At 41.1% G+C, this 15,000-nt stretch overlaps 1 protein-coding gene across 3 annotated transcripts in view; it reads right to left on the bottom strand.

Moving 5' to 3' along the window:
• The window catches only part of RET (ret proto-oncogene), a 158,608-nt gene that overhangs the window by 14,455 nt on the left and 129,153 nt on the right, over positions 1-15,000 (bottom strand). For all 3 annotated transcript variants that reach the window (XM_085897973.1, XM_085897971.1, XM_085897972.1), the window contains 5 exons: positions 14,736-14,956; positions 14,299-14,421; positions 9,171-9,241; positions 4,855-4,992; positions 1,381-1,480 (listed from right to left, as the gene is read on the bottom strand). In XM_085897973.1, coding sequence (XP_085754099.1) covers positions 1,381-1,480; positions 4,855-4,992; positions 9,171-9,241; positions 14,299-14,421; positions 14,736-14,956 — 653 coding nt within the window. The remainder of the gene's footprint in view (positions 1-1,380; positions 1,481-4,854; positions 4,993-9,170; positions 9,242-14,298; positions 14,422-14,735; positions 14,957-15,000) is intronic.

The raw sequence follows: 15,000 nt of genomic DNA, 5'->3' as shown, positions 1-15,000 counted from the left end.
AGCAGCCGAAAGAAGAAGAAGAAGAAGATATATTGTTTTAATGAGATGTTGCCCACCACAAAGCCAAATGCCACTCAAGTTGGGGGCTACAGTGGGAGAAACCAAAGGTCAGATTTATTTTGCACCATGGCCATAGTATGAGGATAACAGAAAAACTGAGGCATTTGTGACCTCCGGCTAACCCGACATGCACATGCGGGCGTGTGCTTGTCCAAAGTGCAGGGAACGTAAGGGTTGTGGTGGCGTGGGGTGATGACAAATAAAAAGGGGGTTAGGGTTAGGGTTGAGGGCACGGATGGCTTACTGGATAGCAGGGCGGTCCCTGTTGGTCGAGGAACATGAAGGAATGGCAAGCGCATGCTCGGCTTGGACCCGATTGTGAGCCAAAGGTGTCCATGGGTGAGGTGAGTTGATGGTTCCGAGGTGGAGGAAGGCGGTGGGTAGTGGTGAAATGAATGAGGTTGATACGGTTGTGGAGTCGAAGCGTCGTTGTTGGGTGAGGCGATGCGGATTGTGGTTGAAGGCTGGAAAAGTGAGCTTTAATGGTGCTGTTTGATTGAGACTAAAGTCCGGTGATATTGTTATTTAAATGAGAATAATCAGGTGTGCATTTGAAGCAGGCAGGGTGGTTATCGCTGGCATTGTGGGAGAATTGTGGTGAGGAAGGCTATGGTGGTGGAGATGACAGTTTGGTTGTGGGGTGAAGATTCAAACAGGTTTTGGCATGCATATGCAAATTAGGTTGCAAGCAGTGTGTGCTCGATCATGTGAGAAGTTTGTGTACCGGGAAGAAAATGGGGAAGAATGGGGTGAAAAAAAACTTTGCTAAACCCTCACAATGCATATTCTTTGTAACCCATCAGACACAAAGGAAGGACTCCATCTGAAGCAGGTAATAATGAAATAACTAACTCAGGAACTGCATGCCATGGCATTGCCATATGTTGTGTGCCATTGCCTTGGGGGTTTTGGTTCTCAGAATCATCACAATATTATATACACACATATTATACATATTATATACACACATATTAATATGTGATTATACACATTATCCATGATTATACACATTATACATGAAATATTATACATACAGTATTATACAGTATACAGAGATATTGATGTGATTTATACACACACTCACATGAATCATTATTATACATTCACAGAAACACACATACACATGTGCACACACACATGACAGTGAATACTTCGAGACCTGGGAGGGCTCCGTTTTGCCTTCTGAAACCCGCATATGGAGAGACCAACCAACGACACCCATACACACACCCATGCCTTCCATAACTCTTGATATCTATATTGAAATATAAAGAAGGAATGCCGTCTCTGTGTGACGTGCATGAGTGTGTTATGCCTTACCCGGCTTTTGGCCATCAACTTTTCCAGCTCTTTGCTGATCTCGGAGAAAGTTGATCGTTTTTCAGGTTCTGGTTTCCAACAGCGTTGCATCAGCCCGTAGCTGTTCCCCCGAAAAACAGACACAGATGACAATCACACACCTTTACATCCTTTTCTGTACATTGTACACACATGATGATTCTCAAGATTGATTTGTCATGGTTGAGCACAGCAATGAAGATCTGTGTTTTCCATTTCATATCAACCCTTTTGATAAAAGAGATTTTAACAGAGGCATGTGCCATGAATTTATTAGTTGTCAAAAGAATTGTAGATATCACAAAATATAACGAGTTGCCATCAGAGCAATGCCTCTTCAAAAGTCGGATTTCTTTTGCACAATGGCCATCTCGGAGAGCCACAAGCCATGTTAGTGCAGATAGTGAGTAATTGAAAGAATTGTGAACTGGATATTCTATTTTTTATTCTTACTTAACAGCCACAATTATTCTCACATTACTGTGGCATTGGCCAGGGAAAGTTTGGTCCACATCTTTCACGAAAAGGCTCACCAGAATGACATTCAATTAAGGTTAGTGCAGGAATTTAGAATTTGTTCAGCGTATTGGTGATAGCTCACCTACTCTTCACGAAGGACAACATGGGATCTTTAATGTCCATCAACTAATGTCAGCAGACGGGACATCCACTTTAACGTCCATCCAAGGGACAACACATACATTGATGAATCACCTGGCCTGTGAAACTTGGATGGATGACAGTTTATAGCCAGGTCGGGATTCGAACCCAGGCTAGACTGCTAAGAGGCGAGTATGCTGCGTGCCTCGAGGACATGCTGTCAGCCCGAATTGTAAACTGCATTGTTTCAAGTATTATGATTGATAATGTCGTAGCTAAAGCTGGGCCATATAAGAATTATTTTTTTAGAATGGTAACAACTTAGATATGCACAAACACCAGTATAAAATGAATTTGAAACAATCTAGTTTGCAAAAAAACATTTATTCAGGTAAAAATCTAACATTTAAAAAAGAAAGACTTTAAACCTGGGGTCAGTCGTCTGCAAGACATCAGCCATGGTATTTCAACTAAATTATTTTGTGACACTGGAGGCACGACCCAGTTCATTAGTTATCCGAACCAAATATCTCTTTAAAGGGTTTTTGATCTCTATTTGATCATGTCGAACTTCCCCTACCACCTGTTTTGCTCCTCTGTTACTCCCTGCAAACCAAGTACTGTACAATGAAGATTTTCATCTCAATGGCTGTCTTCAGGAAGCTGCTGAGGTGTTGTACCATCTGGCTATTCAACAAAGCAAAATGGTCAGGCTTAAAGTCCATCATCTCTCAGCAAGACTGGCCAGCCATTTTGTGAAGTGCAGACATAAATAGTGCATAGAACTTCGACCTCAAGAATCTACTCTGACTTCTTCATCTGGTTTTTTTCTCTGGTCTCCAGCTCTCGTGCTTTATTTCACACCCTGATACACTCAAGTATGTTGTGAGCCAATTTCAAGGAAGCAAATCACTTTTGCCACCTGGAAAGTAAATTCAACCATTGGCAACTTACAGGTGCTCCGAAACACACGCAACGCAAGAGTATGAACATTCCAGGTGCGTCAGATCCCAATACCAGGTCCACCTGAGATTGAATCAGAAACCTGGGTTGACTCGTGATGCTGGAATAGCATGTTCAAATCCCACAAAATGTGTTGATGTCTCTCTTCTTTACTCATATCCTTGTAAATAATGTAAAAGTGGACTGATTTAGTCTTGCATGTGATAAATGTATAAGCTTCGGTAGAGAGTCTCACCTAAAAAAGGTCTAAAGTTGATCTCAGAAACATGCTCTTATCTATTTCCACAATCATGAAGAAAGGAGATATTGTGGTTACAGATATAAAGAAACATTCTTTGCTGATAAGGCCTGGTCCTCAATGCTCCATTAGCATCACGACTCTATAATTCCTGACAACCTTTTCCAGGAAGCAAGTTAGCTTTTCCTCTGCCAAAATGTAGAAACCTCTGGCCAGTCTTGACACCTCTTCAGTGACGAGTCCAGAAGGTATAAGTGCTGTTGTACTCAAGTCATGTGAACCCATCCTGGCTAGTCTTTCTCTCTGTTTTTCAGCCCATCTCCCTTGATCAATGAAAGAGGCTTATTTCAATTGTCACTCAGATTCACAAAAAGGGTCTCAGGACCTCTTAATCACAGACTGTTCAGCCTTCTTTCCATTATTAGCAATTTAATGAAGTTCATCAATGCAGCCAACATCAAATATTGTCTCTTCTGTAATGCATAATCAGAGATCACAAATTTGGCTTTTGGCTTTTGTCTTGGTGAATCCACCAAGATATGCTTCTTGTTATAACTGAGCAATGCAATGATCTCCTGAACCTCAACCAAGAGGTTGGAATGCACATTCCCTTGCATTCATCCATACCCACCAAGATGTCCGCCAATTTCAAACAGGATCCTCTCCTACAATGGATGGAAGATTTCCTTCAAGCACCCAAACATAGGATGCAGGTGTACCTTCCCACAATGGAGAGAAACTTTATTGTACTTCATATGAATACCTTGTGAAGAGTTTGGCGATACTAAGGAAGGATATAATTGGTACTGTGCAGAATGCAGCATGTGCAGCTGCCATTAAAGGCCATCTTGAAGATCTGATCTTCCCAGGTGAGGTCATTGCTGATGATAAGGTGTAAGAGTTTGAGAGAATAGCTTTGCTTCCATTGTTTCCAAAATATTTTATCCTCTGTAATCGTATAATTTCTTTCTCAGTTGGTGTCGGTTGAGTAAAACCCTCCTTCCCACCCTCTTCCTCAATCACCACTTTTCCTCTCAACTTCATCTTCTTCCATAATGTTCTTCGATTAAATTTGCTTACAACACAAAAAGTGGATAGGTTTACATCAACAGTTCAAAACTTACTATGATCAAGTATGTGCCACTGTAACATGGACTGGCAATATGAAATCCTTCGTTTCCCATGCAGATTACGACGATCATGATCATCATCATAGGCCGTGTCCCATTAATTGAGGTCAACGGCTAATAGAGTGCGTCTGCTTGGCCCAAGTCTTTTAAAAACTGGCTGGCCAGGCCTAATGTTCGACTGGAGCTTGTTATGGCAGGACTTAGGCCAGAGTGCTGGTGACAATTGCCTACTCTTTGTGAAATCAACAGTGGGACCTTTCACATGAACCAGATCAATTGTATTAATGGTTCCCCAGTTTACCATTCCATCTGATGTATGGCACACTCACTGATACAATGCTCTTCCTATGGAGCACCAGGAAGACAGTTTTTTAGTCAGGTTGAAAATTCAACATGTATTGGACAGCACAAAACAAGGATGCTTCCTCTAACCTATCCTGCCAGCCCAGGATCAAACACAGTGAGGAAATAATAAAAAATACAACCATAAGATGTGGAATGAAATGAGATAAAAGTGACCCTTACAGTTCCTCACTACAGGCTTCGGGACGCTCCATGCGGTAACCCGATTTGAGGAGATTGAAGAGGCGTTCGGGTGAAATTCCAGGGTATGGTGTGCCTCCCAGTGTGACAATCTCCCAAAGCAGTACTCCAAATGACCACCTTTTTGGAAAGAGAAAAAAGCAAAAGTGTTGGAGTACCTCTATATACCAGTGATATTCAAAACAAGTAGAGGCACATTCAAAGTACACCGCCACATGTCAAATGCATAAATAACAAAATCTCCAGAGCACGACATTGCCGGAGAACCTTCGGCACCCGGTGATGCCGACGTGCAGCACATGGAGACGGAATTGGGAGGGAGCAGTGTATAATAATTGATTGATTAATTGATGAATTACGTAATTGAAATAAATACATAATAATCGTAAAATAATTAATTTCTCAATCAATTGCCGAATAGCATAACAAAACCACCACTGTTTCATCCGAATCTGTAACCTTTTGAAAATTAAGTTATTCATTGAAAAATGAATAATTAATCGATTAATTGATGAATCAATAAATCGAAAATACCCTTTTTAGCCAAATCACTTGTTCACTCTCTTGTCCAAATATCAGCTTCCGAGCTCAAAGGGTGCCTGAGATATTGCCAGGATGAGAAATAAAATAAATAAGAAATTCATAAATCCATAATAATTAAGTAATTAATCAATTAATTGATTAATCAAAAAAACCAAAAACACATTTTTTGCAAAAGCACATCTTCACATTTGTCCCGAAATTTTAGCTCCCTAGCTTAAAAGGATGGCTGAGATATTTGCCGGACAAACAAACAAACAAACAAACAAGAAGACGACATCATGCAGAGCACGACACTTACAAAACCCATAAAACAAATTTGACCTCAAAAATAATTGGTGGTTGAATTCAGTGACATGAAATATAAATCTTGTTCAAATTTCAAGTCAATCGCATGAAAATTGAGGATTTTAGAAACTTGACGAATTTGTTGACCTTTGGCCTATATTAATCTTTTGACCTTTTGACCTCAAAAACAACAGGCTTCTTGCTTATGCCAAACTCTACCATGTGGTGAAGTTTTGTGAAGATCGGTTTTAAATTGTGACCTGTAGGCAATAAACAAACAAACAGACAGACAGAATAACAAAATCAACTGACCAATATACTTGAAACATCTTCGATTTTGCAAGTAACAAACAAACAAGAAAACAAGAAGAAGATGTCATGCAGAAAATGATACTTGTAAAATCCATAAAACAAATTTAACTTCAAAAATAATTGGTGGTTGAATTTAATGGCCAAATAAGCAACTCCTCTTCAAATTTCAACTGAATCAGATGAAAATTGACAATTACAAAAAAATGACCTATATTGACCTCTTGGCCTTTGTGGACTTTAAAAATAATTGGTGGTTGAATTCAGTAACCTGATATGAAAATCCTCTTCAAATTTCAAGTCAATGGGATGAAAATTGAGGATTTTAGAAACCTCACCTAAGTTGTTGACCTTGGGCCTATCTTGACCTTTTTGTTGATGTTGATCTCAAAAATAATTGGCTCGTTGAATTCAGAGACCTGAAATATAAATCCTCTTCAAATTTCAAGTCAATTGGATGAAAATTGAGGATTTTAGAAACCTCACCTAAGTTGTTGACCTTTAGCCTATGTTGACCTTTTGACCTCAAAAACAATAGGCTTCTTCCTTATGACAAACTCTACCATGGGGTGAAGTTTCGTGAAGATGGGTTTAAAATTGTGACCTGTAGGTGACAAACAGACAAACAGATAGACAGAATAACAAAACCGACTGACCAATATACTTGAAACATCTTCGATTTTGCAATTAACAAGAAAACAAGCAGAGTCAAAACTGAGTACTCCCTTCCTTCAGTGCCTGGCAATGACATCATGCATCGCCTGGACATAGAATTAGGAAGGAACGGTGTACAATATCATATCCTCAATGACTTCATGGGAAAGAACAATATGTATTAGGGTTGATCAATTCTCCATGGCCAAATAATATAGGAGTAAAGCTATATCAAACTAGAGTTAAAACTATTTTATTTAGAAGTAAGATCGGGCCACCTTCAAGCTTCCAAAATTCAGGGGAAGAGCAATAATTTCACAATCTCATCAAGGAAGCCGAAAGTCTTACCAGACGAAAGATTTCTGAGACATTTTGGTTTTTCTACACCAGCCACATTGATGGAACACTTGGTAATGGCTAATGTCTGCAAAATGGGTGTCCAGAATATTGATCTTCAGAAAAAGCAAAACAGAATCAGGCAGAGTCCAATGCATCTGCATCAGTAACAATGAAGCCTTGTTCTCTTTTAATCCTGAAACTGAAGCTAAGTGTGCAAAGGAAACACCATGGATGACTCACACTAAAAAAGTTGGATTTATGAACAACTGGAAAAGTAATAGCCTCATCTTCCTTTGAGGAAGATAGAGAAAAAGAGTGACTACATATTTAGAACATCACAAGGTAACATTACGTAGTCCTGAAGATAAAATTGCATGAGATGAGCTCAGGTCAGGTCAGGTATGGGAGCATGGGCCGGAGCAGCACGTTACTGCGTCCACTTTCCGCCAGTACTCCAGGGGCCTCCATCTGGCCATCCCTCAGGCAGATGCCTGGCCCATCCCCATCTCCTCGCAATGCCACTCAACCTTCTGCAGCCAGGAGGCAGGTGGTCGGCCCATTGGCCTCCACCACTCATTAAACTCCCTCACCGAGAGAATCTGTGAGCAGTTTCAGTGTCAGGAAAACAAGCCACATGTCCATACAGCCAGAGCTGACACTCAGACTATGCAGGTAACAAATCTCGTTTGACACAAAGTCAGACCAGCGATAGCCAAGGATTCTCCAAAGAGACCTGGTACAGAAGGAGTAAAGCCTCCATCTCAGATCCCTGGTCAGAGTCCAAGTCTCACATCCATATAGCAAGACTGGAAGCACCAAGGACCTGAAGACTTGGACTTTCGTCCTCCTGCATCGGTACCGAGAGCACCACACCCCATGATCCAGTGAATCAATGACCACCCAGGCCCGACCAAGATGTCGATTGACCTCTGCCTCACAGCCAGCAGAGATGTGAATACCATTGCCAAGGTTAGTGAATCTCTCTGTGACCTCAACATCCTCACCACAAATGGGTACAGACAAGATAGCTGCATCCAAGATGTCATTCAAAGATGCATCTTAGTTTTGACCCAGGAAACATGTAATCCCAGCAGCTTTGACTCCTCATTCAGCACCTCGAGGGCCCCCAAAAGTGAGGCGTTTTGAATTATAAGCAGTCGGTATGTTTTTTGCTTTGTGCATGTAACCCGGGGTTTTTTATTTATTTATTTTCATCTTGCAAACAGAACTTCTCCTCCAGCAGCTTTGTGGTACATGCAAGACAGTCTTCATTCTTGTCTTGAGGTAGGCCGATAATTCTTAAGTTATTCTTTTGGCAAAATCTTTCTAACTTGATCAGCAGATCGGCATATTTCACAGATTGTGCCTTAGCTTCTGCAATTAAACTGGTTGGATTTTTCAGTTCCTGGACTTTTGTTTCAAGTGCACCAATCTGTTTGCTCTCAAATTCAATGGAGGCATTGATATTCAATTCAAGGCAGTCAATGCATTTGTGAATGACTGATTGACACTCATGGATCTCAATGTGTGTCTCTCTTACAAAACGTTAAAAATTCAAGGTCATTAGGTGGTCTCATGGCCAGTTAACTCCAAATTGTACATTTCCAGTTGAGGTGATAATGCGGTACGCGATCAGGAGATTTGGTCTTTTTGGGGCATAATTCAAACTTTGTTTGGTTGAAAAAGCTCAAGGATCAGCAGTGATGTGGATCAATGTGCTTACCCAGGGTGAGAAAAGCTACCATGACAATTCCAAAATCCTCAGTCAACACAGCTCAGTAGTTATCGACGTGTTTTTTTTTTTTTTTGAAAAAAAAAATTCCGCATCTAATCCGTGTAAAAAAAGGGACGACTCTTACAAGGCCATGTCCCTCAATACCCAGGAGTGTCCTCCATGCCTCCATCCAGGCCACGTCCTTCATTACACTTCACATCTTTAAGATCCTTCCTCAATGACTCTTGAGTAACCACTGCAGAAGGCCGAGGTCTCAAAGTCCGAAATCAGCACCGAGTCACAAAAGGCTTCAGATGAAAGCAGTCATAAATGAAGTGTTTAAGAATACTCATAGCAATATAAAAACACCTAATGACATTTAAGCAGATCATAATGGTATACATTACAACTGCCTTTTGATCATGACAAAAAACATAGTGGAGCAGACACTTACACATCACTTTGTGTGGTGTACACATGGTCAAATAAAGATTCAATTGCCATCCATTTGACTGGAATACGACCCTGCAGAGAAAATAAGGAAATATGAATGTTTATAGTCTGTAAACATGATACAAATTTTATATAAATTTAAAGCTAGTAAGAAAAATAAACCAAACTGCAGCAATATAATGAGGCTGTATATATATATATATATATATATATATATATATATATATATATATATATATATATATATATATATATATATATATATATATATATTTAAAAAAAAAAAATAGGACATGGAATAAGTATCTGAACAAAAGGTTGGACATGGAATAAGTAAGTCTCTTTCATATATATCATATATATATATATATATATATATATATATATATATATATATATATATATATATATATATATATATATATATCTTCTTCTTCTACTTTCGGCTGCTCCCGTTAGGGGTCGCCACAGCGGATCATCCGTATGATCCGCATAGTGATTTGGCACATGTTTTATGCCGGATGCCCTTCCTGACGCAACCCTGGTCACCTCTTACGAGGCAGGGATATGGTACACCTATTTTAACCGGGGTATACACCGGCCCAGTATACTGGTACTCATTTCGCCAACCTCAGAAGGATGACAGGCTGAGTCAACCCCCTCGTGTATTAATTCAGTGGCTCAACGGGGCTTGAACTCAGGACCTTTTGGATCCCAAGCCGCTGCCCTAACCACTGCGCCAACAGCAGGTATATATATATATATATATATATATATATATATATATATATATATACATATATATATATATATACATATATATATATACATACATACAAAGTCGATGCTCATGGAGGAGCGACAACACAGAATGAACCAGGACATAACAGAACGAAAAGAACAGTGGAAATATTGGAGGGGGAGAGGGGACACACCAACAGCAGAGTACTAGGGTAGAGGGGAAAAATAGAATGAGACCTGGAAGATGGAAGGACACAGGGAGAAATAAGAGCAAGGGGGTGTGAGAGGAGGACATTGGGGATTAAAATGTGGATACAGACACAACCTCATTCACAGAAGTGGAAGGGGAAACTGGAGAAGAAGCATAAATGGAACAAAAAAATTAGAGATGAGGGTGAGGGAGGAAGGGAAAACCTGATATCCTGGAAACACTGATATAGTTGGGCTTTGAAGGGGTTAATGAGTGTGCAAAAAAATGGGAGGTATGGATGAAGGGGGGGGTGGTGGTGATCTGAGATGGTGGTTGAACAGCTGTCTTGAAGCATTGAAGGGAAGAATGAGATAGAACAGACAGAGGAGGTTGGTTCCACCAGTGAAAAAAAATAGGAACTAATGAGTGGAGGTGAGCAGTGACTCTGGATTTTGGTATTTTCACCCAAAGTGGCCAATTCAAACACTGCATGTGTCCTGCAGAAACCAGGTGGAAAGGAGGGGGGGAGACAGAGCACAGAAAGAGCAGAGCGTGCAAGACCAGAAAGGTGGTGGTAGAAGGCCGGAAGATCAGACTTGTTTGTGATGTGAGAGTAATGGACCCATCGACTCAACTTCATCACGGGAGATTCCAATGACCTTGAAGGCCTTGGCTTCCACAACATCAAGCTGAGCAAGGTGAAAGGCAGAGGTGCCAGCCCAAAGGGGAAAGCGGTATTCTATCAAGCTGTGGATGAAGGCCTTGTAAGTAATAAAAGTTCAGATGTGTCAAGGATAGACTTTGCATGACAGAAGATGCCCAGTGACAGAGGATATGGCATCTGGCTTTGGAGACCAACTTAGATGTGTGGTTTACCCAAGAAAGATCATGGCAGATAGTGAGGCCCAAATGTTTCAGTGACTGAACTCCAAGATTTTTGTTAAGGAAATCAATGGGAACCTTCACCAGATGATCCTTTTGGAGAGACAGAGTGTCGGATTTGTCAGGACTGAAGGTCATATGCCAAGTGTTGGAGCAGCTTGTGATAATTTCAAGGACTGCAGAGAGGGAAAAGGCAGCTATCTGCCTCTCTGAGTTATGAGGGATGCTACAGGGGAGGGAGCATTCATTAACAAAGAGGGAAAGAGGATTTTCCAGAGTCAAAAAGGTTATAGATGAAGATTAAGAATAGGACTGGGCCCAAGATACTGCCTTGGGGCACTCTCGCCTTGACAGGGAGAGGAGAAGAAAGGATCCCATTGAGAACCATACGTTGATTACGAGAGAAGAGGAAGTTGGTCAGCAATGAGAGGAGGTGGCCTTGGATGCCATAGGCAGACAATTTGGAGAACAAGGTCGGGTGCCAGGCTGTATCAAATGATCGAGATATATCCAGAGAGACTGCCCTGATGTCATGTCTGAGATCAAGGGCCTCCATCTATTGTTGCGAGAGCAGAAGCAGCATGTCCAAGGTAGAGTGACCCAGTCTGAATCCATACTGATCATCTGAGATCAGGCTGGTGGAGAATAGGAAGGATTTCATGTCAAGTGGAACAATGGATTCCATGACATTGCTGATGATTTGAAGTAAACTAATATTTCTGCAGTTAAGAGGATCTATTTGTGTACCATGTTTGTGTAATAGAGTGATGTTGGCTGACTATTGGCCAATTATAAGTAAAGTCAGGGAATCCATCATCGCAGTTGACAAATCCTTACTTTTCTCCAATAACCTTTTTATTTGTATTCAGTCGAGGCTCGTGGAAGAGATAGTCCACTGAACCTCTGCCTGACATCTTTTCTGGCCCCTTTGCCTGAGACCTTTTCTGTTTTAATGCTGGGGAATCCAAGGCCCTTAAAGTCAATGGAAAGATAATTCTCTGGATCTATTGCTCCTGCATTACAGATAGGTTGGTGGCCTTTCTTTGACTGCTATATTTCTGCCCTCACAACCTCTGCCTTTTCAGTGCCATATCATCCCAACCTTCGCTCACTCCTGCCCAGATTTTTCCAGGCTACACAGTTTTACCAGTGACCTACTCTCAAAATCCAGGCTCACTGGCCACCTTTACCTTTTTTGTTCTCTTTTCTCCAGTGGGCCCAACTTCCTCAGTCTGTTCAACCTCATTCTTCCCTCCAAGGAGTCAAGATGGCTGTTCACCAACTCAGACCATCCCCCATCCATACTCATGATCTTCTGTACCCTCCTTGACCTTTCCTCAGCTCATCCTTCCTTTACAGGTGATTGCGTTTTCTCCCCTCCTCGTCGACCCACTTTTCCTTTATCTGTTCCATTGCTCTTTCATCCCCGTTTTTCCCTCCATGTTATTTCAGCCCCTTCCTTGTGCTCGAGCTTGTATCCAACGTGTTCGCCCCCTGTGTCTTTCTTCCCAAACCTCCGCCTTCCCTTGTTCTCTCATTTATCCCAATCTTCCTCCATGCATCCTCCATTGTATCTTTTCAGCCTGCTGCCCATGTTTCCTTGCTATTCTGTTCTGTTTTCTAGCTTTCCCATGTGTCTTGACTTTGTATACAAAAAAGTATCAGTGTTGACAATTAGATTCACTCCAAATAAATGCTGTTTACCAGCATTCAAACTTATCAGCTGACCCACAAAAACTGGCAGAAGACAGGGAACAAAAAGTGCAGAGAGAGAAGCAGAAATAAAGAGTTCCAGCAGGGGAGCTCAAACGTTGGCAGTATGCAATGCTCCAAAGGATGCAATAATTCACATCAACACCATTCTGGGACAGTCCCCATTGGCAAGAAAAAAACAGCTGATTCAAAGCAATGGAACAAAAACTAGTAAATTGGAAGTGAGATAGGCTACAGTCACAAAATGAAAAATATCAAAACACTACATGAAAAAAAAAAATCCACTGCAATTGTTACCCTCCAAGGGGAATAGAATCCTTATCTTTTGTATGAACTTGTTGGAAATCAAATGTTATATTGAAAAGAGCAAATGGAACAAAAAGTGCTTGACCTGATTCTTCTCAAAGTAGCAGGTTAGATGGAGCACCTGATCTGGAATGCCATTTTCAACAGTAGTGGAGAACGTTGTGCCAAGTGTGGCATTGACAACATATGCCATCGATTTATTACATACACACCTATTATTTATCACCTATACATATCACCTATAACAACATATGCCAGTATTACAATGGTGGGCTAAATTTAATGAATTTAAATTCAGAAAAGGAAGAGAATGGAGGAACAGGTGAGAGAAAGAAATTTAGTAGAAAGTGGGAGAAGTGAAAGAAGATTTGGAGGAGACAGGAAAGAGGCATTTGTGTAACACGAGACGACCCGTGAACCCGTTGGGTTCCCGTTGTGACAGCGGTTGATAAAAAAAATCATTAAAAAAAAATAGCTCCAGCGAACTATACCGCTGAGGTTGTTTGCATTGATCAAATACTCCCGAAGAGTACTTGACTGAATCGGGAATTGATTTTTTTAATAATTTTTTTCGTTGCCCGATTTGAACGAAACTTGATACTGCACACCAAAGGAGAATGGTGAGTAATGTGGGCAGAAAATTTTTGTGCTATCGTGTACCGTTTTGACTGTATTTTGGGAACATACATACATATACAAGATGAGAGTTTTAGTAATATATAGATGGGTGGTCAGGATAGGAGGGGTGGGAAGTCGTGAGGGGGGGGGAAGGGGGCGAGACATACTGCATTATTTGCATACATAATACATATAAATACACAGCTGGTTATTTAAAAGGACTGGATATGGTCCATTCAGTGGGACCATACTCTGTACAGAGCATCAATGCTGCCGAAGCAGTCTCCTGGGCTATTGGGCACAATCCTGGACAGGTCAACACATCAACGCATGATACTCAAATGGCTCAATCACCCCAGAAAGTTGGTACTGGTACTCATTTTGCCAACCTAAGAAGGATGACAGGCTGAATCAACCCCGCCTCGTATTAATTCAACGGTCGAGCAGGATTTGACCTCAGGACCCCAAGATCCCAAGCCCACCACCCTATCCATTAAGCCAGGACACTGGATGAGATGAGGTGATAAAAACCAGCATTTCAAGAAAATGCAAATCCATAATCATGTATGAAATGGAAAAATACTATTACAGGAGAACAACAGTGTCGAAAAGAAGACATTTATTTAAAACAACACATGAAGTTGATGTGGAGCAAAGAGAAAGTGGAGGAAGACTTCACCTTAGTTCTCTTCACATACGAGTCTCCCTCGTAAATATCTCTGGAAAGACCAAAGTCAGAAACCTTCATCTTCCGACCTTCGGCTACCAAAACGTTCCGTGCAGCCAGGTCCCTATGCACCAGCTACCCAGGGGAACCATGCATAAGAGTCACTTTTGAGGGAGATACCACCCGACGGAAGAAATATTAAGAAGTGTAACAAACAAAGCAGCTTTAACCAAACTTGTGCCTTGAACCAAGCTGTACAAATATCAAGAAAAAAAGAAAATAAACTTTGCAATGTTTTCTTGATATTCTGAAAATCAAGTAAATGTGAAGAAGGCATGGTCTGATAACGTATTTGACAAAGGGTATGAAAGTAAAGTGGGGAAAACTTTGGTGAAGAATTAAAAACATTTCATTCACGGTTATCCAACAACATTTGTGCAATTCCACACCTTCATCTCTGCGAGGTATTGCATTCCACGAGAGATCTGCCAAGCAAACGATACCAGGTCTCCGAGCGTTAAGCAGCGCTGATCAGGGATATCAAGATGCTGGGAGCCACGGTCTGCTCGCCATCCTTCCAGATCACCTGATCCTCCAAGCTTGCGTCGTGTACGTAGGAAGGAACGCAGAGAGCCAAACCGTGCATACTCGACAATTAGATATAGTGGTCCTGTGGCAGGAGGAAAGCATGACTTAACACGTCCTTCAATATTA

This window comes from Eptatretus burgeri, chromosome 10, assembly GCF_056783735.1.
Source record: "Eptatretus burgeri isolate ZD-2024b chromosome 10, Ebu_testis_v1, whole genome shotgun sequence".
Taxonomy (NCBI): domain Eukaryota; kingdom Metazoa; phylum Chordata; class Myxini; order Myxiniformes; family Myxinidae; genus Eptatretus; species Eptatretus burgeri.
Note: the sequence above shows the minus strand (reverse complement) of the source record. Positions and strands in the feature narration are given on the sequence as shown.